The sequence below is a fragment of the Pezoporus flaviventris genome, unplaced genomic scaffold, assembly GCF_033815535.1.
Source record: "Pezoporus flaviventris isolate CSIRO_AGI_PZ_B2104156 unplaced genomic scaffold, CSIRO_AGI_Pfla_v1 ptg000073l, whole genome shotgun sequence".
In the NCBI taxonomy this organism is placed as follows: Eukaryota; Metazoa; Chordata; class Aves; order Psittaciformes; family Psittacidae; genus Pezoporus; species Pezoporus flaviventris.
The window spans coordinates 3,621,950-3,646,324 of record NW_026892621.1 but is presented as its reverse complement, the minus strand read 5'-3'; the positions used below and the strand labels follow the sequence as shown (position 1 = coordinate 3,646,324).

The 24,375-nt window shown below is 41.8% G+C and overlaps 1 protein-coding gene across 2 annotated transcripts in view; it reads left to right on the top strand.

Moving 5' to 3' along the window:
- Positions 1 to 24,375, top strand: part of VGLL4 (vestigial like family member 4) — a 66,807-nt gene that overhangs the window by 27,386 nt on the left and 15,046 nt on the right. For both annotated transcript variants that reach the window (XM_061472961.1, XM_061472960.1), the window contains exon 2: positions 18,240 to 18,429. In XM_061472961.1, coding sequence (XP_061328945.1) covers positions 18,240 to 18,429 — 190 coding nt within the window. The remainder of the gene's footprint in view (positions 1 to 18,239; positions 18,430 to 24,375) is intronic.

Sequence of the window (24,375 nt, the reverse complement as noted above, 5' to 3'; positions counted from 1 at the left end):
TTATTGAGATAACTGGCACCTCAGTTTAGGAGGTGTACTAGCGGTTTTAATCTTTCACCTCTGCCACAAGCCACTGGAACTGTATGCGGTTGATTTATAGCTGCAGCTTATGGATAAGAGATACATTGGTATGTAAGAAGGTGGAAAGGTTCTTCCATCATGTGCATTTGGCAGCCCTTTGGTTCAGCATGGAGAAGAAGAATGTAATCTGTGTCCCATGACAAGCCATGCTTTTTCTTGCCCAGCAAGAGTTATGGATAGCAATTTGTTATGTGTAAGCTTCAGGTTACTGGGTTAATGCCAGCCCTTGGTGAGTCTTCCTTGACTGGTAGGTGCAAGAAACCTCAGCTGTGCCTTCATTCTGTTCTAAGTAGTGTCGTTCATGATCGTGCTCCATTGACTGTGGGGACCTTTATTGACAGAGTGCTGTTTATCTGCCCTATGGACAGAAGAGTGTCCTTTTGTCGAGGGTGGTGGAAATAGTTGATCTGGAAGTTCTCCTTAGCTGTTGAGAAATAATGGCATGTGGCAGATGGAGCTGACTGCCTTGTTAATACGGAACCTTAACTGAAGTTTGCCTTCAACCTTAGGTGAAGTTACCTCAACGCTGTGAGGTTAGTCTAACCCTGGCACAGGTTGCCTAAAGGGGTTCTAGAATCTCCACCTTTGGAGATGGTCACAACCTGACTGGAAATGGCCCTGAGCAACCTGTCCTAGTTGAGCTTGGCTTTGAGCAGGAGGTTTGGACTAAGATGGTCGCCAGAGGTGTCTTCTAGGCTCAGCACTCCTGTGATTCTATAATATGATGGAAAGTTCTTCACACTCATATAATAAAGAGCCACAGCCAGCAAAAGGGTTAGAACCAGAGATGAGAGAGCTTTCTGAAAGGGTGTCCAGAATTTTGAATCACAGATTAAATCAGTTTCCTTCCCTTAGAGTTGTTTGTTTCATACCATTAGTTGGTGTCCTTTTGAAGTGTTTTCTTAATATCATTGCTAGTTTTGAGCTCCTGGTGATGCCCTGTGATAATCTCAAGTCTGATTAATACTTTTGGAGGAAAATGTTAACAACATGGTGGTTGTTTTTTTTACCAAATTGCATAAAAAAGACCATTTGAGTTTTGCCTCCCTCTCCAGTGAAAGAAAAATTTGAATCATTCAAATGAGAATGTTCAGTCTTTGCCAGTGGGAAAATGACAGTTGCATTGGCCATGATCAACTGTTTCAAGCAATTTATTGTAAGATACTTAGTGTAGTAAGAAAGAAAAGAAGAAATAATTAGAGAATTGTCTACTTGTCATCTGGATGTTGATTTTTAGCATGAATATATCTGATATCCTCCTACTGAACATTTGCTGCCAGTTATCAACAATGGCCAGTTTAATAGTAGTGCTTTCATATTATTGTTTTCTCACTAATGAGCTCAGAGACATCAGAAAACTCTTGGGAGACTGCTGTCCTCACCAAGGTACAAAGGCCACGAAGCAGAACCGTTCTATACCAGTCTGTAGTCTGCATTCCCAGCGCTTCGTATTGAATAACAAGTGCTTGATCCGGGCATGTATTCAGAGGTGGAACATCTGCATCTTGTTTTGCAATGGAAACTCACTTAACTTTAGCTTAATACTCTTTTTTTCAGAGAGCTTTGTGTGTGAGGTAATGGCAGGAGGGCTCAGTTAAACAAAACAAATCACAGGTGATCCTGCTCTTTGCCTGGTGCTGGGGCAGTCTAGCAAGTTTTGGCTCCTAGTTTCCAATAGAATATGTATGGGAAGGTGCAGTCTCCGAGTAGTTGTTTATCTGAGGGAGTGTACAGATGGTTGTACGTTGGAAAGCAGATTTCTGTCTTCCTTCCTCTTGCTCCCATTTTCAAATGCTTTGTGTTATTACTACATTCTCAAGGCCTGAACTGCTGTGCTGGGAAAGGTATAAAGAAATGCAATAAGATGCTAAGAAATCCCCCAGGCCTGTTATGAGACTTGGAGCACATGAAGTAGTTATAGAGTTCCCTGGACAGAGAAGGCTGGATTTCTTCTTATTTTTTTATTTAATGAAGAAAATTGGATCCAGATTGATAGGAAACCCACCCCTTCTTGCTTTCAGGACACCTTACATTAGTCAGTGGCATTACATAATTACTTCACTGACTTCCTGTAACAATGGAGCATTAGTTGGCTTCAGCACCGAGCTTGCATATCTAAATGTCACCTTAGCACACTGCAAGGCAGTTTGAATATATGCCTGTCTTCCTCAAAGCCAGTTGAGATGTTTGATACCAAACGAGGAGCCTGAAGTAGATTCTGTTAACTCCACTTGCTTTTTAATGAAACGTGATGTGTTTTCTGAAGTTCTAAAGAATAGTTTCCACCAGTTCTCTTTGCTGACCTTACATTTTACTCTGGGTTTTATAACATCACTTTCTCCTGTTAGCTCCGGAGTTTGGTTTAGTTTCTAAATATATAAATCTACTTTAACACTATTCTCCTATTAAGAATCAGTGGAATAATAAATGGGATAAAAATCTCCTTCATGGTGAATTACGTGTTCTTACTTGTAATGCAGTGTAAAATTTCTGTTCAAAGTCATGTAAATGAAGTTGCACCTACATAATGTTCCCCATTTATAGAACGTTCTGTGGGGTTTGCTTTTTCAATGTCTTTTATCTACAGGAAAAAAACAAAGAGCTCCAACTTCACAGTTGGGCTTTTCTTACTCATTTCCTCTGAGCATGAAGTGGGGAATATCCTCTTTAGTTACTGACATCAAAATTCAATCATTCATCAAAGGCAAGATAGATTTATGTCATATTTAAGCATTTTTTTCCCCCAGGAATTCTGTTGCTCTCCTCACCCTTGCTGCTAGTTGAGCATTTGTGCTCAGAGCTCAAACAAGGAAATTAAAACCCAAGATGTGATAGTGGGTTATCCCACAGCTTTCAATAGATAAGAGAGGCAGCACCAGTGAGGATTGTAGCAGTAAGTTGAATTCTCTGTTAATGAGCAATTTGGTTAAAGGCTGTAACTTGTTACTCACAAGTCAAATTTGTTACAGTGCCAGGTCTCTTTGGATATAAATCCAGGGATTTTAGGAGACATTGAAAAAGCTTAAATTGCTCCGGAGTTTGAACAATGCACTGCATTGTATGGAGAACTGTTAGGGGAAAAAATAAAGCTTAAACAACAGTCTTCATTGTGTGCTATCTAAAATTATGAATGAAAAAGTTCATCCATATGTATTCGGCTTGCCTTTTTTTTTTTAAATATCTACTTTGCATGAAAATAGTTGTCTATTAATTTCTGCTTGAGGATTAATACAGATGGGCCTTTATATTTGATTTGGGATGAATAGACTCCAGAGTTTTAGCATGCTGCATGCAGACGGTGTGCCAAGCAATTTAGCAAAGTTGTTTACACGAACAATAATCCAGCAGGACAGAGCCTATAATTTTTCACTGATAATAGTATGAGGTAGTGATGAATACAAGGTTCTGGAGGAGTGTTTACAAAAACGCTGTTATGCTTTTTCAGTGTTAAAGAATCAGGAGTGCTTTTGGTTTTAATTTCTTTCTTAAAGCCAGCCAATTTTTCCTTCATCATGCAGTTTGTATCATCTCCCTGAAAATTACTTTACAAATCAGCATGGAACGATTGCTGGACACACGGAGCCATTGTTCCCTTCTCTTTTGGTAACAGCCATGTGCTTTGGGGAATAACTGGCTGTGCACTGCAGCACTGCTAGAAGCTGGTGTGTGAGCCCTGTGCCAAGGCTGGGGGTGCAGTAACCTATATGCTGTGAGCGCCACAGTCCATGGTTTTAATTGCTCTTGGTGCTTCATCTGACAGCTTTAAGAGCAAGCAGGCATTCTCGTGCCTGTCCCCACCAGTCAATGTAATGGCGCATGTCGCTTCTGAGGACCAGCATGTACTTCTGGAGCCTTGGTGGGACAGAAAGCGAGGCTATGGATCATCCAGTGCAAGTGTGGTTTCCAACACGCAGTTGGACTCTTAATTAGGTTTATCTGTGTCAGCTTGTAAACCTCGTGTTACGGGTGGATGGAGTTGGAAGAATTTTATTCTTAATATTAGTAGTAGTTTGGCACTAATTGGAAGGTAAGGCAAACTTGGAGCATTTTAGTTGTTAGGACAGAGCTCGAAGCAGCTTTTTTCTTGCATAGCCTCAGTGAGGATGAAGTAACAGTGTTCCTAGGAGCACCACAGCATTTCTTCTAGCCAGAAAATAAGTCATCCAGAAACTTCAGTGAGGTAGTTGGTGAGTCTTCATCAAAGATCTTTAGGTGCCTAGTTTTAATAGGAATGTAAGTCTGGACAATCTCAGGTGAACAGTAAAAGGAGAATGGGGGACAAAAGTGTGAAAGGAGTGTGGAATGTTTCCTTTGCCTCAGTTTCACAGCGCTGGCTGGTAACAGAGTTTTTAAAGTAACACTTTCGGGGTAACACTTTTGGGTTTTCTTCACTTTTTAGCTTTATTGTTGCTAGTGTTAAAAACAAGAACTTGTTACAGATAGTAGTGCATGGTTCAGCTCAGCTTTTCCCTCTTATAATGTAACCTGACACTGCCACGTTTTGTCATTGAAGGAGAAGGTAATCCGCACTGGTGTACGTGGATGCGGGTAGATAATATCTGGGATAAAGTAGAATGTTAGAGCTTTTGGGGCATAGGAGGAAGAAAGAAAGTATGCCTTCATGAGAAATGTGCCTCCACTGCAAGAGTTTATCTTTCATTATTTTAAGACATGTTCTTTTTCACTCCTCATCATTTTGGAGTGTTCCTTGTCAACTGTGAGAATCAAGCATTGTAGTGTAGAACTTTCCTCTTGTTCTTCCAAACTTTGCTAGAAGGTTCCAGGAAATATATTTGCTCTCCCGTGAAAAGTTTGGAACCAGTTGTGTTTAAAAATCAGTAATTTTTCATGGAAAACCATTGGAGAGGAGAGACATGGAAACCACTGAGCGTTACACCTCCCTGGTTTGCAAGGCCTAATATTTATCCTTTCGCATGCAGAAATAGGTTGTAGTGAGAAGTGAGAGAGATTTAGTAGATAAGGCTTTCTTTTCTTTTTTCTCCAGGACAGGAGTGACACTGCTTTATGGGAATATAACTCAATATCAAAATATTTATTAGGTTTTATTTTAACTGTAACAGCAAGTAACTGTAACCCAGCAAGCTTTTGCTTTAAGACGAGTGAAAACCAAAGCTGTTAAGTGGAACTTTTGGAATAGCTGTTGTCTTTTTGGGCATGAGTATTGACTTGCTTTACAAATGGCATTAGAGATGGTATTGTGACTTACAGTTTTGTTATTGTTCATGTTTAGTATGTCTCACTTCTGAAAGTAAACTCGGATATCTGTAAAATCAGCAGCTTTTGACTCTTTCAGAGCAGAAGCATTCAGAAAACTGTTGTCTCTTGGCTCCAATGTGCTAAATTGGTTGGAGCTGTTTTCTTGGTGATGCATTGCTAATTGTAGTGAAATGGCCAAATGAAGAAAATAAAAGTTGTCCAGTCATAAGGAAACTATTTCCATGAATCTGAATTATCTGGGAAGAGCAGTAAATGGCATGTGGGAGCTAGCCAAGTCAAATAAGACTATTTAGTTGTTCTGTTTATGTTTTTTGGAAAGTAATCCGTTCTAAAGGAGCTCTACAAGAAGTACTCTTAGCATATAGAAAAAGAAGTTGACATAACTATGGCACCTCCTTTGTGGTGGTTTTATACAGAACATGTTAAATGAAGAGGGAGTGAGGGAAGTGCTGTATGATTCATGCAGGACAAGTTTGAACCCAGCCAGTTTCTTGGATTTAGTATAAATATTTATGGCATTGAAGGGGATTTTTTTTCTTTTTTAATATGCTTCCTTGTGCTCTGGATCTTTTAGATGTCCTTCTCAGACATCTGGTGTGCATTGCTGCTTGTTTAACCCCCACCCTTCACTTCTCATGCTGTGGCATCTTGGAGAGCTGTAGCAGTTGCTCTGTGGTTGCTGTAAAAGAAATCTCCTAGAGCCGGCTGGGAGACTGCTGATGTGCACACTTTTCCTGCTGAATCCTCTAAAATCAGTGGCTGCAGTTAGGAGAGGTGAACACTTTACTCCTGTCTTGCTGTAGGCATCGCACTGAGCTATTTACCAAAGGGGTCAAAACCAGGAATTCCAGCATTAGCAGCGATGGTTACAGATTCTTGGCTAGTTTCAAAAAGCTTCCTTATCAATGTTATAAAATCAATGTATCTGACTCGGCTCAACTGCCAAAAAAAATTATCTTCCTTTAAAAATCCTTAGAAGTCCTAATTTCTCGACAGCGGGAGCTTTGAGGTACTTGATACTTGTCTTACTGGCTGGTCTTTGGATGTACTGAGGTTTTCTTTGCAGTACAGTAAATTGAACACTACCCTGTTTGTTTTCAAGTGTTTCTCAATGAGTCCATTTAGAAGCAAGTATGGCAACAAACATTTTAATACTCATTGTAATGTAAGTGTGTGTGTGTGTGTGTGTGTATATATAATTCTCTCTGTAGAATCCTAGTCCTCACAGAAGCCTACCTCCACTAGTGAATGTTAGAGGGGAAAAAAGAGCTGGAATGAGTTAAATTCACAGAAGTAAGGGATAAAGTAGACAGCAGCATCCAGAGTGCCTTGACTTCAATAAATTGCTGTAGCTGCTAAACCTCACTGTGCTCTGTTAGTGAGCAGAAAGTGTTTTGAGATGTGCAAAAAATCCTGTAATTAATGAGTTTAGCAGATTAAAAACTGACACTTGAACTGAGGATACATGACCTAGGTGCTCTTTGGTCAGTAGCCGTGGAGCTTTTGGGCTAAAACCTGTTGTGACTGTAGTTCTGATCTGTAGTGGACCTGTTCTAAGTTGAGGTGGTGAAATCTGTTTTGGTGGAAGTAGTTGAGTCTGTTGAGCTGGTACAAGGAATGAGATTCTACAAAGGATAGCAGGGTGGAAGACTTTTGGGTGGAAGTTCCCCTATTTGAGCCACAGGACCTTTGCAGGTCTGTTCTTTTATATCTGGGACCTGTTGAGTTGCATAAAAGGAACGTGCCCACTTATGCTGGTGGTCGATTTTATATTCTCTTCAGAAGATGAGCTGGGGTAAGAAACTTCAATTCAGTAGCACTCCAGCTGTGCTAATGTCACTCAGGCATGCTGATAACCCATTTCTGACCTAAAGCAGTGCTTCCAAACCTTTTTAATTAACACAGTATCTCACTGCCCTGAGGTACTGTTTGCTTTCATTCAAAACTTCACAGTGGTATTTAATAGAGTGCCTGCCTAATTATGGGGTTGAACATCTTTAACGTGTGATGGGGGTAGAAATCTGCAGAAATGTTGAGCTTGTACATCATTCAGGTAAAATGGGGAAGGATTTAACAGATATTTAACTGAAGAGTGATATCATAGTAATATAGTGAGAGATTTAATCCTGTGAGTGGTGGGTCACAGACATACAACTGTCATTTTTTGTTACCTTGGTTTTATCAACCCATCCGCGCTTCCCTGCCTGTTCTGTGTTTGGTCAGGAATGAGGTGCTTCTGCAGCTTAGAAATGAACAAACAAGGAGCCTGGGGTTAAGTTAATCAAAGGGGAGATTCAGCTAAAGACTAGCTGGTATAGGGGGGAGGAAGACAAAGCCCTAATTAAAGAGCTTTGAAAAGTGGAGTGTCCCTTTGGTACTGCTCACCCATTCCAATCTCGTGACTGTCAAGATCAGTTCAAAAATACGAATTTCTGCTTGTTCCTTGCTCTTCCAGGAGTTCTGGAAAACCTGCCCTCAGTGCCCAGAAAACTGTGAGAAAGGCTATCCAGGCAGCCTGTCATTTCTTGGGAGCAAGCACAATCCCTCCCTCTAGCTTTCCAGCCTTGTTCCCCTTGGACAGAACATGTATTTTAAGTGACCCTGCAACTTGGCCCCATAAACCACCTCCTTCTTGCGAAATAAGCAGTCCAGCTATGACTTAGACAATGGTTCCATCTATCCCTTAGCGCCGTGGGGTGCTAGATGCTCCCTTTTATCTCTCTGAATCTGACAACCTCTGGCTATCTCAGTCACTGGATAGGAGTGCTGACTGTTGGAGTGGATAGGAGCATTAACTCAAATCCATTATCTTCAGTCCTCTTGAGGAGGAATTAATAATGTTCTCTGGTACCAAGTTTTCCCCAGCTGAATCTTACAGTGAAACAAGGGCTTTCAAGCTCTTTCACTCTGTGGTTACCTGACATTTTTTTTGCAGATCTCTTCATAGCCAGTTGTTTTCCCAAGAAAATCACCTACCTCAATTGTACATCACGAACGCTGAATTAAAAACTCCTATGTCAGAGGCACACAGTTAGTTTTCTCTTTTTCCTGGGTGGTGGCATGTACCTGTTTGTTTTGGAAAGACAATCCTTTGGGCAACAGTGGTGATATTTTTATGTACATTTTCTCATACCAGCACCCATGCTCCTAGACGAATTATATGTGACATCCTTTCCTCTTCATCGCAGGAGCCACGCTGTTCTCTGTGCTATTCTAGAAGATGAAGCCCTTACAAGTTTTTGGTTATTAAAACGCAACATATGAGCAACATCTGAAGGCTGCTCTCGGGTTGTGTCTCAGAATAACACAAAGCCAGTGGGCTGAAGGATCTACATCATCCAACCTTGTAGATCTTAGAATGAGCTTGAATTCATTCTCTTCTACTGGCTGAGGCACTGGCTGGGTCATATCTCAGCCTACTGCCATCAGTTACAGTAAAACCCTGCACGCAAGGAGTTGGCAAGCTGACACATCCTCCTCATTTTCTATGTAAATAACATGATCAAAAGACTATCTTGTTTTCATCTGAATGGCTCGTGTAGTTTGCTGTTGGATTCAGAGTGCTTGACTGCACAGTTGTTACTGCTCTCTTGCTTTCCCTCTGTGGAAGGGATTTTGCAGCCCATTTTGAAGGACAAAGGGATGTTGTTCTTTACAATGGATTCTTTGTGGAGATGGGTTGGAATTGTTCTGATGCTCTGTGGATTAAAGTCTTCAATATTCTGCCCATCTTGGTTGAAGGGACTCTGTGTTCTTAAGTACCGTGAGTCCATTTCAGACAGGCCGCAGTCAGGTAGCAGAAAACCTAAACTGGGATTCAAGTTTTTCTGGCATTCCTTAGGCCAAATGGCATTTGCTCATTTCACCTCGGTTTAGGAAGACATCATGTTGGTGACAGTGAAGGCAGCAGCAGCTCCTAGTCATGTGTCCATGTGCATGTGATGACGAAGGCTTGTGTCCAGTGCCATCTCCTCCTGCCCTGTGGCCACAGTTTCTGCTGCTTGGCCATATGCCATGTGGGGAAGATACCGTAGCTGAGATGTTTTTGCTTGTTAATGACCTTGGGTTATGTTTCTAACTTCCCATCTTGAGGCTATGTGTGTGCTCCTAATAGGAATCCAGTCAGGGAACAGAGCACTAAGCTTTGCAGGACCTGCACACAGTATAGTGCTCTGAACAGTGACCCTACTTCATTCCAAATCCATTCCGAAGGGAGCCACCCATGTGTGTACATCTTTTACTGGCATTCTGAATGTATTTGCTTTTGTGTTTGTATTTGAAAAATATAGGACTTGTATCCTCTCTCTTGAGGGCCTTCTTCCTTTCCGGCCGGGAGCTTTGGGGAAAAATAAGATGGGAATAAAAGCAACATTGCTTGAAAGTGCAATATCAGATTTCACAGTTCTTGTAGAAAACTCATTTTCTTGATGTTGTGAAATTTTCCACATGTAGCATAGGAGAATAATGTGAGAAAAGGTGTTTGGAGCATGTTTATAGCAAACTACAGTAAGAGCTTTCAGTATATCTAAAAATAGGCTCCAATTTAAATAAGTGGAAGATTTCATAGCGCCTTTTGCTTCAAACCCTTATGAAAGAAACTACAATTTATTTGATTTCATTGTATTATGACCCCGTTACAAGCGAACAACTCAGAATCAATGTTTTAAGCATGTTTGCCCTAGAACATGCTGACTGTGCTCGTTTCCACAAGGGGCACTGATTACCCAGAGCAGTAGAGTTTAATTTATGTCATAGGGTCATATCTGTGAAATGTCATCCAGGCAGAGCAGAAGGTGATGTTTCAGACCACCTTCTATCTACGTTGCTGTCCACTGACAGAAACTATCAAAAAAGCCTCAGAAGGAGGGTAGCAAATACTTTCTGCCTGCTTAGGAAGAGTTACTCAAATTCGAGCTTTCACAAACTGAATTTCCTATTTGTGTCTTTGCCGTTGCATGAAAATACATGGTTGTATTGTTTAGTATGTTGAAATATTGCTTAAGCACCCACTCTAACAATTTTTTGTGCTATGACCTTGCTGTGACTTTGGTTTACTTTTGAAATAGATGGCAGGTCTGCGAGCTTTGGCTATTTCAGCTAAAAGACAGAAAGCCTTTGATCCGTTTAGCTTTCATGTAACACAGTCATTTAGCTGGGTGACAAAAGAAGGAGCACCTAGATCTGGAAACCGCCATTGTTCTGGAAAGCAGCATCTCCAAGCTATTGACTCAGTCGTATTTCATTCACAGTTCTTTGTTGATAGCGATTTTCCATTTTTAATAAAACCACATTATCACACTGATAAAAGTAACCCTTTTTATTTGGGAACTTTTAAAAATCCAGAAATTTAAGAGAATGACTTTATAATAGTTTTGCAAATAGAATTCAGCTTCCTTTCATTTATGTTAATTATTTAAACTTTTAATGGTGGTAGTTTTAATTACATATCCTGGAATTACTGTCTGTGTTAGGAATTCCTGTAACCACCTCTGTGGTGTTTGTTTCCCACTTTCTCAAGTGTGTGTCCCAGCAGCATTCCAGTCAGGTTATGAGGTGAAGAGTGTCTTATCTCGAGGCACCAAGACTGGTGGGACTTAACCTCCCTTCATGGGTCTGTGCTGCAGGCACCTGCCTAGAGCCTTTAGAGTTCAGCTGCATGGAGGAGAAAACATGACCTGCCACTGAAGTTTCAGTGTTACTGTAAATGGAGCATGGTGTAGAGATACACCAGGACTCCTTCAAGAACTTAACAATGCTGAATGTTTTTCCTGGGAGCTGACTGGATCATCTGTCTTTTTGCTGCCCAGTAAATAGGAATGTTGTGTTCTCTAAGCAGATAGAAGAATATGAAAATCACTGTTTCCTGCAGAAAATGTAAATTATGCTTCTCCCTTTGTCTCCCTTTTTCTTTTACACTCTCACATTGTTTGGGATGCCCTTGTTGGGTCTGTTCTGCACCAAGTAAGTCACCTGTAGCCTTCTACGCAGGAAGTACTATTAGCCTGAGGAGTAAAGCAGTTGTATGTCCATCGGCTTACTCAGCTAGGTATTGTCAGTTCTGAAGTACCTAACACAGTGCTGTCAGTTGATGCTCTTTTAACAGTTCCCTTTTTATGTACTGATATGTTGACTGTTGTAGCTTTTACCTGAAGGAGGACTGTGCATATCTGCACGTATACAATCACAGGACAAGGCCAGCCAGTGAGTGACGATGTACAGGTCTAGGACTCTCCACTCTTCTGTAAGTACTTCAGGTGTCTCTTGCACACGCAGGCCCATGTCCCTGGGCAGGGCTGGGTGGCCCAAGGGCAGCGCCATGTTGAGACACATGCTGCTGGTGATATGACACATGCTGGAAACACTAAGGTTTGCTAGACCAAAGAATTTCATTTTATTCCATGCTGCTCTTTTTGTGGCATTATCTGCTGCCCTTCTTTCTGTGTCATCACTTTCTGGCCTACTTGCCAAGGGTACTCTTTCAGTTGGTATCTGGGTAGCAGGGTGAAGAGAATTTATTTCAATCATATTTTAAGTGGTCAGCAGAGACTTTCACTTACGTTTATCAAGTAGTTTGTAGAGCTGAAGCAGTTATCCATGTAAGTCAGTGGATGTAAGAGAACATAAGAATGTGCTATTTTGTGCATGTAGGCTTTTACAATAAGAAAGAATTCAAGATGAGAGTGTTTCACAGTACAGTTGAAGGAGTAAATACAGTTAGGTTTGGGGAGCCAATTTTGCCCTATTCTGCCTGTCACAATTAGCATTTTCAAGACCTATTAAGTTGAAATCTGCTTTCAGCTGTGCTGCTCGGCTCTGGTTAACAATATGTGATCTTTGGAAGGATCCTCAAGCAAGCTCTGCAAGTGGTATCGCTGTCCCTAAACTCTGGCTCCTTCCTGTGTGCAGGCCTTTGAAAGGAAGAGGAGGAAAAAGTGGGTGGAAGTGATTGAATGCAGAGGTCACCGTTTTATGTTCTTCTTGCCATGTCAAGCATAATGTGTCCCTTGTTGGCAGGCATGGTCAGATGGAGGAGCCAGAGCAGAACAGTCAATTTAATCACTGGATTTTGGGTTTGGCTGTGGATTTTCTGGCATCCATGTGTCTGCACAGTGGTAGCCAGAGCTTGGTTCCAGGAGTGCTTTTCATATATTTTGTAAACGGAGGAGAGCAGGCTTTTGCCAATTTTTCTGTATGTGTGTATGTGACTTTTTGGTTTCCTAAATTAGCTTTTTGTCATCTTGCAAGAAAGTCAGTAAAATATCTGTCAGATAAGTGAATCACTAAGCTGGCCAGTGAAAGAAATCTATTAATTATAATGAGAAATATTTGGGAAGCCTGATTCATAGCAGTGTTTTATGATTAGGCTGTTCCCATTAATATTTAATTTTCTGTTGTTCCTCTAGTTTGCTGTTTTATTATGCTCTCCAGGTAGTCTGTTTTATATGCTCTAAAGGAAATACAGACTACTGTGACTTTGTCTGCGGTGTTTGGTGGACTGATTCCCAGAATTACCTTTTATTTAAGCTCAGATCTTTGATAGAAATAAAGCAGTGGTACAAAATGATGGGTTTACATAAGGGACTTTGAGTAGGGGATTGTAGAAATGTTCAGTATCTACATAAATGTGTGGCTGCTGCTGCTTAGGATATCTTTTATTGTGAACCAGAGATTTATCACTCGGGAGTCTGGATTAATTAAATGTCTTTGGGCAAGTAAGTGAAGTAAATCTGCCTCAAATTACACACTCTTAAGACTGTCTGTAGTCTATTTCACACAGATTTAATTTCTAGGGAGTTTCCCAGTTTCAAGGGTATCAGTCCTCTTACAATATATAGATGTGAAGTAATACTCAAACTAGGCAGCTGACAACTTCTGCAGATTAATTCTCTGGTGCTGTATTATGATTCTTTTGTTTTGATAACTTGTTTTGATGACTCGTTGAATTGAGTAATTTGTGGCGACTTCCGTGCTTGGTACTTGATATCTGAAATCATGTGCTTTTTGTGCATGAATTGGAAATTTTATGCCATTTATCCCAATTTATGTTGGCTCAGTCTGAATTCTGTGTTTGAGATAGTGGAAGAAAGCATGCAATAGTTCATAAATTCATTCCAGTCTATTTGCAATTTAATCTCCTCATGACTGTTAGCAAATAGGAATAGAAAATAAAAGGCATTCCATTTTATAACATCCTTTTCACAGATATGCAGCTTTTCAGCATTAATGTTTCATGTGTCGTGAGAGTTCAATTTTGATCTTGAACCAGCAGAGAAAATGCCCTTGAACATCTTCATGTGCTGTTGATTCCTGGGATGTCTGGCCCTAAGAACATGGGGAACCTCCTGTTTCTAATGAGCCTGTGTCTGCATGGAGGTATTGGAAAAGTTAATTAAAGGTGCAGTGCACATTAATTGAAGTCTGTTAAACTCTGGTGCCCATGATTTTATTAGCTAATGGAGTGGCCCGAGGTCAGGGTAATTTAATCCAGGACTTTAAAGGTAAAGTACCCTGCTGACAGACACCACAACCAAGAAAATTTTCTTTAAAGTTGGTAAATGTGTCATGAATTCACTCTTGAGGACAAATCCCTTTGTCAGATGCAGAATGGAGAAGTAAAATCGGCAAAGGCAGTGCTGGAATTCTCTTTCAGGGAGTTCTAGTTTGATCTGTCTTAAGGTCTGTATAATGTCAGTCTTCATCTGGAAAGATGAAGCCTTTTGTTTCTGGATTGTGATTAGTGCTTGGATTTTAGGCACTAATAGTAGCCAGCGGGGAGAGGAAATTGGGAGGGGGAGTAGGATAGGGTAGCCTTGTCTTAGTGCAGCCCGTACTGAGTTGCTGGGTCAGAGAGGAAGCAAGCTTACTGCCAAAATGGTGTATATTCCCCCCCAAGTCTTTGGTAACTCCTGGAGTTCTCAGGCATATTCTGAGCCTTCTCTGGTGTCCTGCTATCAAATCCACACTTGTAAAAACACGACTTTTGCTGTTGTGATGTTTGTATTGTGCGAACGTTGCAGAAGGGATGCAGATATTGCTGACTGCACTGCAAGAGAAACGCAAACAGTGTGGAAGACCCACTGTTTACAGAGCACTGTCCTGGTGGTGTACGGGTCTGAATGTTTTACAAACATTCAGTTTGCACGTGTTAATGTGAATCCCTTTCCCATCAGGAGTGTAGGCTCCTGAGTGGTTAAAATAAAGAACATTCTTGCTGACTGCATGGACTTCTGTCAACTGAGTGCACTACTGCAGTACTGCTATATAGGCAGACACTACGTCACGTTGATATCTTTGTTTAGCTTGTCTGTGCTTTATCATGTTGCCTAACAGTTTTAATAGAAAAGGGGGGGGGGGGAAGAGACCAGTATGAATAGTTGTAAGTAGAAGTATCTGAAAGCAGCAGATCTGGAGTGCCTTACACCATCTGCACACTGAAACAAAGAGAAGTATTGAGAGAGGCACAATAAATGTGTTTGCTATCTCTGCTTTCAGTCGCAGTGCAGACTCAAGCCGTCACAGTAATGAATTTTGAAGCCTGGAGTTTGGACTCAGGGAATTTTATAAGACACAGTTGTTTTATCAGAGTGTTGTCTTGCCAGCTGTATGATGCGAGTCTGGTTACCATGGAGTGTGGTCAGTTGGAGGAGACAAACGGAGTCAGTAAAGCAGCATTCTGTGTGGTAGGCTCTGCTGTGGTTTCGCCCTCTCTGGTTTAAATTCAAGTTTGGTAAGCAGGAAAGTAGTGGGAGAGAGAAGTTGCCTTTTTATTTAAATAAAAAGCAGTTTTAGCCTTAATCAAACATACAGCCACATGAAAACTCATGGTGCAGTACAAATACAGTATACAAATGTGCAGTTTATCCCCATAAACAACACGAGATATTTTTCCTCTTGATCTTGCCCTGTCATCTGGACTCTCTTGTTTGGTATTGTTCTCTGCTTGCCTGGTGTCTGCAGGGTGGGCTGTGCAAGATCATAGAATCATAGAATAGTTAGGGTTGGAAAGGACCTTAAGATCATCCAGTTCCAACCCCCCTGCCATGGGCAGGGACACCTCACACTAAACCATATGACCCAAGGCTTTGTCCAACACTGGCCACTTGTATCTTCTTATGAGGAGGTGCTCAGTTCTTCTTGCCTGTTCTGTAAGAGATTGAGGATGTAAGAGCTTTTGCTGCTCCTGCCTGCTCAGCACTGCCATCTCTTTGAAGCTTTGTTAATTAGATTAATTGTGGCCAAATGGCCCTGTGGTGCTGTGGAAACACTGGGCAGTTTGGTGTGGTTACCTGAAGGCACTGGTATCCCCTGCATAATTACCACGTCTCTATACAATGAGGACCGTGTATTACCAAATTCGACAGGCTTTAATTTGAAGCCATTTCTTTCTTTGCTAGATTTCTTTCAAATGGGTTTCTTTAATTCCAGCATCAAATAGCGATAGAGCTTTTACCAGAGTTTGTGCTCAATCTGGGTATTAATACAGAATCATAGGATCCCAGCTTGGAAGGGGCCTCAAGGATCATCTGGCTCAGCCTTTCTAGGCACACCATGACCTAGACTAGATGGGCCAGCACCCTGTCCAGCCCAGTCTTAAAAGTGTCCAATGTTGAGGACCCCACCACTTCCCTGGGGAGCTGATTCCAATGGCTGATTGTTCTCTTTGCGAAAAACTTTCCTCTTGTGTCCAGTCAGAATCTTCCCAGAGGAATATCTATAGATGGTGGTGTTACCATGCATAGAGTAAGATGAATGTGTATTTTGAATTTATTTTGTATTTTTTTTAAGGACACACATACACGCACACACCCCCATTGAGGTAACTGTATAGAATCAGGCTCCTGAAAAACAGAAAGGTTTCTAACAGCATGTAAAGTTCTTTTGTCTCTTGTAAACACCAGTGTTAGTTTTACATGGGTGTTTAAATTGCCTGTGTTCCCATGAGGAGTTGCTCAGAAGTCAGTTGGAGTTAAGTGCCTACATGGAATTTGTGATTCCTGTAATGGAATTTCGTGTTTGAGCCTTCAGAAGTGATCTGAGGTCCTGCAGAGAGAAGTGTGGTTGCATACAGGTGGGATGAAAGTATCACAAGCCATAAGTGATCAAAAGTTTTATCTTTTGACTTTGGTATTAACTTATTTTTGTCAAAGATAGAAGTGAGAGAGGTTCATCACTGGGGAGAAACTGGTATGATGTGGTTTACATCTGGAGTTTGGAGTATGAATGCTATGTAGGTGGAGGTTTCTCCTGGCAAAATACAAAGGCTGAAGACAATATTCAGAAATTTTACTGATACAAAGATTATTTCATGAGAGGTCTTTTTGCTTAAAGCTTCTCCTGTGACAGTGGGGCAGTTGTGGGGCTAACACTTTGGGTGTTAGGAACAGGAGAGGGGCTGGATGTCTGCCTCGGAGCATTTGCAGTAGAGCGCAGTTTTTACTATTTAAAGCCGAGATGGAAAGTTCCTATTTAGATTTGGTGCCAGAGTCTTTAATAGAAATCGTGAATTGTGGTGTATTATAGGTTGGTGTATATTTGCTAGTTTATATTATGCTGACTAAATTGGCAAAATGCTTATTTTTACTGGTAAACATTCAGGAGGTTTTCTCCTCACTCGTTCCTTTTCCAACAAAACACTGTTTGTCGTGTGTGGAATTAGGGCAGCATTTTATAAATCATCTGTCATGGCGATGATGTGAAAATGTGTGGTGGCATACAAAGATTTCCATTGTCAGGTACTGCAGATGGAGTTAACTTGATCCTAATTTTAGCTCTGGAAATTACGGCCATGTAGAAAACAAATGTGTCTGGCAGTGTAGGAAAAATACAAATTCTAAACTCTAGCAAAAGTGGCTATTTCAGGGGTGTTTCCGGAACAGGTAATGCTGGTTAATTCAGCTCCTCTCCAACCCCTTTATGAAGTCCCAAAAGCGTTGTTTTAACATCTTTGAATCCCCCTGAGGTCTAAATACAACCTGTGGCTGTGAGGATGTGAGTTGCAGTCAAGTCCATAGCTGCTGCTGAAGCAGCATTGTGCTTTAGTGAGATGTTTAGTTGAAATGGGAAGAGTCCTGTGTGCTTAGTAATGAGATGGGATGTGTTTTTGTGCAAGCTCATTGTATCAGTTCTGGAATTATTCATACACAGCTCCTGCATGCTGTGAGTGGCACTTTCTGGTAAGTGTAGATTTATATGCGATTTATAATCTCCTCAGTACTCTGCCACCAGTCTGCCTAGTTGAGCATTAGCATTCTTACAGTGAAATGTTGTCATTCTTACGCGGAAGAATTGTGCTGTTCTGTTCATTGCTCCAAACGTAGTTTAAAAGTATAGAGCAGGATGTTTAAGGACAAACTTAAAAATCTACATCAGCAAGTTCTAGTTTTCTCCCTAGTTTTTGCCTTGCACAGTTATATACCAGAGAAGCTTGGTTTGGACAGCCTTTCACAAAAGGAATCGTTTGAACATTTATTCAGTTTTAGATCTTGAGTATTTGGCATCAGTGTGATCTGTAGCCCTGGAATTTATAACCACAACCATAAGAAAAGGAACAAAGCTTATTTCAGTGCGAACAGTCATGCTTTGCAGAATGAGGTAATGAAAGTTCAGTGTTGGAGCTGCAGCTTGTAAGAAGGAATGCTTCTGAATAAAACTGCTGTTGGAAAAGCTGCGTTAGCTCAGCCTTTCAGATTATCTGGGGTGAGTTGACCCCTCCCGTACTACCTTTTGTGGACTGTTGATTCCAGCATAAAACACTGGAATATGGTTTATGATACTTTATTTATCTTACAGCCATGTTAAATGTGCCTGTGCAGACCTGATATATGTTTGGGAGAGTTTTGTGTGAGAATGTTTTCAGAGAGCATATTGTTTTACCTCTCTTCTCCCTGTTGTGTTCATTCTCACTTGTCTTCTTCCTGCAGGTGAAGCAGCCCTAAGAGGTGAGCCCAGAATGCAGTCCCTTCCAGTGTCCTCCGTTCTAACCAACCATCGAACAGGCCCTCCTCCTATCAGCCCCAACAAGAGAAAGCTGAGCATGGACCAAGGGGACGATGAGCTAGACTGTGAAAATGACCACGTTTCTAAAATGAGTCGAATGTTCAACCCCCATCTGTAAGTGTCTGGCTTCTGTTTCCTCTGCTTCACAGAATGTAGTGCTATCCTCTTCGTCTCTGTGTGTGCTAAAATCATACTGCATCCAAAACTTTGGGCTGGGTTTTTCCTTTGTTCCAGTCTGGAAGATCTGCACAAAGACTGGTGTGATTTGGTGGGTCATCTTGTTTTCTTTTGTTTTCATACAGCATGAGGTAACAGGAATTAGCTCAGTTTAACTATTTATAGTAGAACATACGTATTCACCTCGCGATTTCTGAAGTATTGTTCATTTGTTCTGCGTAATCTGCTCCTTTCACTTCCCCTGATTCTGAGCTCTGCACTCTCTGCTGGTGGGGGTGGTGAGGCAGGAGGAGGAGAAACAGAAGTGCTTTGCATTTTTTCGAGGCCAGGATTGTGAGCCAGCTGCTCTGTAGTCTGCCTTGACAGCTGGGTAAGCTGCAGTTGTTACTAAACATTACTTAAAGGATCGTGCCTCAGCTCTGACAGTCAGATGTGGAATTTTTCCTACAGGTAAGGTGTAGATGAGTTAGGTGCCTGTGTTGGGTAATCATCAAATGCCATTCTTGCTCTGTTCTCATTCCTGGGAATGCAAGTCTGCTTGGCATGAAGTACAGGCTTAGAGAATTCCTTTCATTCTTGACTGGAGGAAGTGATTGGAGCGGTTCAGCAGTCCAGGGCTGCCTGATAGCTGTGTGCCTTTCCCTGCTGCCTCAGCTCCTGCAGCCTCGGCATTCCTCGCATTCCATGCTGCTGTGGACTGTTGTGTTCAGTCATAAGATGCGGACAGAGGTATTTAGCCTCAAATAAATCACCACAGTGTTAGTCAGAGGCTGGGCCTGTAGTCTGCAGTCTTGGAATTTGTTACAAATCAGGAATCCAGCACTGAAGTAATGCAAAACAATAGAAGCTCACAAGCAGAGGGGAGACTTCTCATTTACAGCATACCCTGCTCTTTCTTCTAAAAACTTAACTATTTATAGCCCTTCTCTGGAGCTGGGAATGCTGGTATTGGAGAGAACTGTGTGCTGCATTTCTGTGGCATACATGCATGAGAAAGAAGTCTATGGCATTTTTGAGTTGGTGTGTTTGGATTGTGGGAAAAGGTGTTATTTTCTTTAAAACCCAATTGCTGATGACGGAATCAAGCACAGCTGGCAGTTACATACATTATACCACTTTATACAGTGGAGGCCATAAAAATAATGAAGTCTGAACGAGCAGACTCATGTTTGACTAACGTTCAAACCTAAAAGATAGGGGCAGTTAGTTACTTTATGTGATTCCCTCAGGTGTATTTGAAAGCTCTTTGATCTTTTCCAGTATGGAATGTTTTTACTCAGTAGATTCTGTGATTTTATTTTTTTTTAATGTATGAAATGTGCATCTTTTCTTCTTTTAATGAAAAGCACTGGTTGTCTGCCCAGTGTTCATGTGATGGGACATAATTAATTTCAGTTAAACCTGCACGTGAATCCTGACCTGAAATAGCATATGTGAGGCCATCTTTTTTCTGCTTTATTTTGTAAGTTTTATCTGGCCATATGAAAATACACTTTCAACTGAATATTGCAAAACTTCAGACTTCTGTGAAGCTGAAATAACTGAGTATCAGTGGATTTCAAATACAAGGAAAGTTCATGCATGTTCTCTGAATTTTACTGCCACTTCCCTGCCACCACCACTAATGAGGTTATTTTTTTCGAATGGTTTTCATATTTTCCTTCTTTTTTCGGATGAGGATGTTCTGGCTTAACAATAGAAATGAATTACTCAAACTGTGTGCAGCTGTCCTAAAAATGCACATTGGGCATGGGCAGCGTGTTGTAGCAGCTTGACTTGTTTACGCTGAAGACAAGGCAGTAGATTTGGGGAAATAAATACTTAATGGAACAGAATAATGGCAGCCCCACGGTAGTGACTTGGAGGTTTAGAAGCATGAGTTTGACAACATTCGGTTTAGAGACCCAGCTCCGTAAGAGATGTGGAGATGGCACGATACCTTCACTGGTAGCAAAGGCATTTTGTGTGATTCGGACTGTAAAGGTGAAGTTTAGAGTCTGCATTTTGAACTTTTCAGGACAAAGTCCTTGAAAGCATAGGGTGCATGAGTTGGTGCCACACAAACTGGGCACAGCTGCCCCAGTCAGTGCTAGGGCTACACCTTTGACATGTAGTGGTGTTTAAATGTCCAGGTGGGCAGATCTTTTTCATTTGGAAGACAAGGGTTTATCGCCACAAGCAGCTCCTGTTCAGACATTTGGGTCTGTGATGATGTTGGCAGAACTGTGCTGGTGAGCAATTAATACAAAACTGCTTCACATTGTGGTTGGGACATCATTGAACAGGGCAGGAGCTGTGTGCTGTGGTTCATTGTAAATGGTAGAACCTTTTGTTAGCAATTGGATGTTAACTCTTAGGTACCAGCACCCTAGCATCTCACTGGGAATAAAGCCATTTCAGTGCTTTGGAAGCATGAGGAGCAATCCAGCGATGCCAGCCTTCAGCTTGGGAACAGAATGCGTAGAGATAGGCGCTGCTCAGGTGTAACTCCCCAGTGTGTTGTCTTTGATTTGTACTGGGGTATGTTTACTTCTGTCATGGAAAACACAACTATTGGCCTACAGTCTCTGGAGCAGAGTGAATCAAATGGCCTGGCAGTCCTCCTGGGTTTGTAAAGTATGTCATGGAATTCCTGTGCAGAGAACAATTTATCAAAGGCTCTGTTTTTTCAGGGGAGATAATTCTCAGCTGCAGGATAATAAAATACCCTTGAGACCTTGTGGATGACTTAAAAAGTCAATATGTGAGACTGCCTGCCTTCCTTACAGCAGCATACAGGCTCTATTTATACAGCTTCTGTGTTTTCCTGGCCATAGAGATTACATCCATAGCTCCTTACTTGGGAAAAGGAATGCTTCCACCCCAACTTAAACCCCAGCTATTGTCATATGAAACTGCTTTATTTGCATTTTACACTTTCTTATGTGTCCCTCAAATGTATTACTTAAAATGCACTGGTTAAAGTATAATCTTATTGAAGTAAAACATGTTTTTTTTTTTTACCATGCTTTTATTTTCTGGTGCTTTGTAAAGAAGCAGCGAGCTTATTGTAAGCCTCGAGTTGAAATATGCCTTTCTTTTAATATGTGTAACTTCACTGAAGTTGCCTTGGTTTACAGAAGAGCAGTTCGGGGGGTGATTTGTTTTTCCCTTTGCTCCGTGGAGCTGCAGGGTGGACATCAGCCAGTCCGCAGCCCTAAGAGTCCTGATGGAGGCCCTGCATTACCGGGGAGCAGTGGCGGGCTGAGTGTTGTGGAGGAATGGCACTGGGCTGATTTAGCTGCTCTGATTTCGAGTAGGGAGTAGCAGATACACAGCTCTTAACTGCTCTTAGCTAGGGACAGTTACAGCTAATAGCATAGAATCATGGACTCTCAGACTGGTTTGGTTCCGAAGGAACCTTACGAGTTCATCCAGATCCAACCCCTTGTCAGAGGCAGGGACAGCTTCCACTAGAGCAGCTTGCTCCAAGCCCTGTCCAACCTGGCCTTGAACACTGCCAGGGATGGGGCAGCCACAGCTTCTCTGGGCACCCTGTGCCGGCGCCTCAGCACCCTCACAGGGAGGAACTTTTGCCTAAGAGCTCATCTCGGTCTCCGCTCTGGCAGGTTAAAGCCATTCCCCTTGGCCTGTCCCTACAGGCCCTTCTAAAAAGCCAAATAATTTGGCTTTTTCTTGCATTACAAGCAAGGTCTACCCATCAGAAAGGTAGTTCAATGTATATCTTGTAAGATGATGTTTAGTTTTAAATGTACCCATATATCAGACCCAGACACTTTTGATACTCATTCTGGGTTGTGTCTTCACTTTTATTGCAGTGACCAATCTTGGCAAATCTGATCTATAAAGCTGAATTTGATTCCTGGAGTTTGGAAGCTGCCATATATTATAAGGCTTTTGCCATGACTATTCAGTGGAGTTTGCTTGCTTTAATGACACTGTCAGAGAAATTATCCTGACATCCTTTTAAAAAAATCTGCCCTAAGCTCTATGGAAAGTTCCCTGGACTCGAAGACCATGGGGTAATTCAGGTTAGAACAGGCTTCAGGAGACCTTTCCATCCAGCTTCCTGCTCAAAGCAAGGTCAGCTCTGTCCTCATCAAGCTTGTAGTGGCTCAAAGCAAGGAATTTTGAGTTAAGATCTGGAGGACTCTATCCCCCTCCTCTTTCCGTCCTCCCTGACCCTGGCTGAGATGCCAGGTGGAAATGTCTTGCAGAAAACCAGGTCCCTGCTGTGCTGGAGGCTGGCTCCGGCTCCAGGAAGGGCTCAGAAAGATTTAGAACTGGGTTGCAGAGGTAATGTGGCAGTTTTCAGATAGCTCTTTGCTGTAACTGCTGCTTTTTGGGTTCCAAGCTCCATGGGGGATTAAGAAACATGTTTACACTGTCTTTTTATTGTGACAAATTGGAATTGGAAAAAACGAAAACCCCAACACACAGAGCTCAGAACACCCAAAAGGTCTCTCTCATTTGCTGTGAGCATCTTCACTCAGTTCTCTTGGCACAAATATGCCTTTGAAGTGTTTTAGGATTAACCTGGTGTTTGCAGAGCAGTCCTGGTGAAGCTGAAGTCCTCCCTGTTGCCTGTGGAGCTGTTACAGTGTGCCTCCTGTTGATGACTGGGCAAAGGAGCAGGATTGCAACTGCTTTTCCCATGTTTTCTTCTTTCCATGTATACATTGTTTGAATACTGGACCAAATCTGATACATTTTCTTGTTTATTAATGAAGATTGTGCATCACACAAATACTCTTAAATTGTTTCCAACACATATACATTAAATTGAACCTTCAGGGGCAGGCTTGAAAGAGCAAATGTATCCGAGTTAATATTTAACACAGTTTTGCAGAAGTTCTCATCCAAGGGAGAATTTCAGAAAGCACTCAAGTCCTTTTTAGTTGAAGAGAGGGTAGGCAAACACATGTGAACTGGTTGGTAGGAGCAGTTTCAGGGCTAAAAGTTGATGGATAGCTTATCAGTCCTTCCCCAAAAGACCCCATCTGCCAGAGTATGGGTATATGTTTGAGTACTTGAAAAGTGAGGCGATGTTAGCTCAGGTGTCTCCTCTTGCCAGCAGCAGGGGTTTGTTAGCTAGCTCCAACATTGACCACCAATCCAAAGTCTGATAGCTAAGCAAGAGAAAAGAACCAGTAACGTTTAGAGACACATTCTAGATGTATATCCTAACCATATGGAAACCAGGGTTTAATCTCACTTCTCATTTAACCGTTTTCCCAGATGTTTCCTGCAGTTTGACAGATGTATCATTTACTAGAAAGTTGCGCTCTTGAGAATTAGGATGTTATGGACACGGTTGCTATAGACAATGGCTCTGTAAGGATAAGATTTGGAATAAAACATTACATTAATTTCTGGTTGAATAAGTACGTTTTTTCCCCAGACTGAAAGCTCTGGCCTGGGCAGTCTCCTTTCATTTTCTCTCATGTTGTAATGAGCTACACAAACACCCAGCTGGCTTTAACTCATTCCTGCAGCATTGCTGAGTGCTGACTGGACAAATGGCATTATTTCTCAGTGTTGAAAGGTGAATAGTATTCCTCTGGCTATTTCTAGCTGTACCTAAGTCGAGTCACCTTTATGTTTTGTGTAGAGCTCTGCCAGCACTGTTAGAGCTCAATGTGAAACATAAAGGTGACGTTTCCGTTGTGCTGCATGGCCACCCTCCTTGTGTGGCTGGAGCACAGAATGCCTGATTGGAAAGAAAGAGGGGGGTGGGATGAGTTCAGTTTAGCCATGACAAAAACCTCCCGAACCATCTGGGGAGAAGTCTTGGTGCACTGCAGTTACTGTTCCACATAGTCTTTAACGTGGCACAGATCTGCAGTTCCTGTAGGTAATGGAGCGCTTGCATACTGCAGTCAA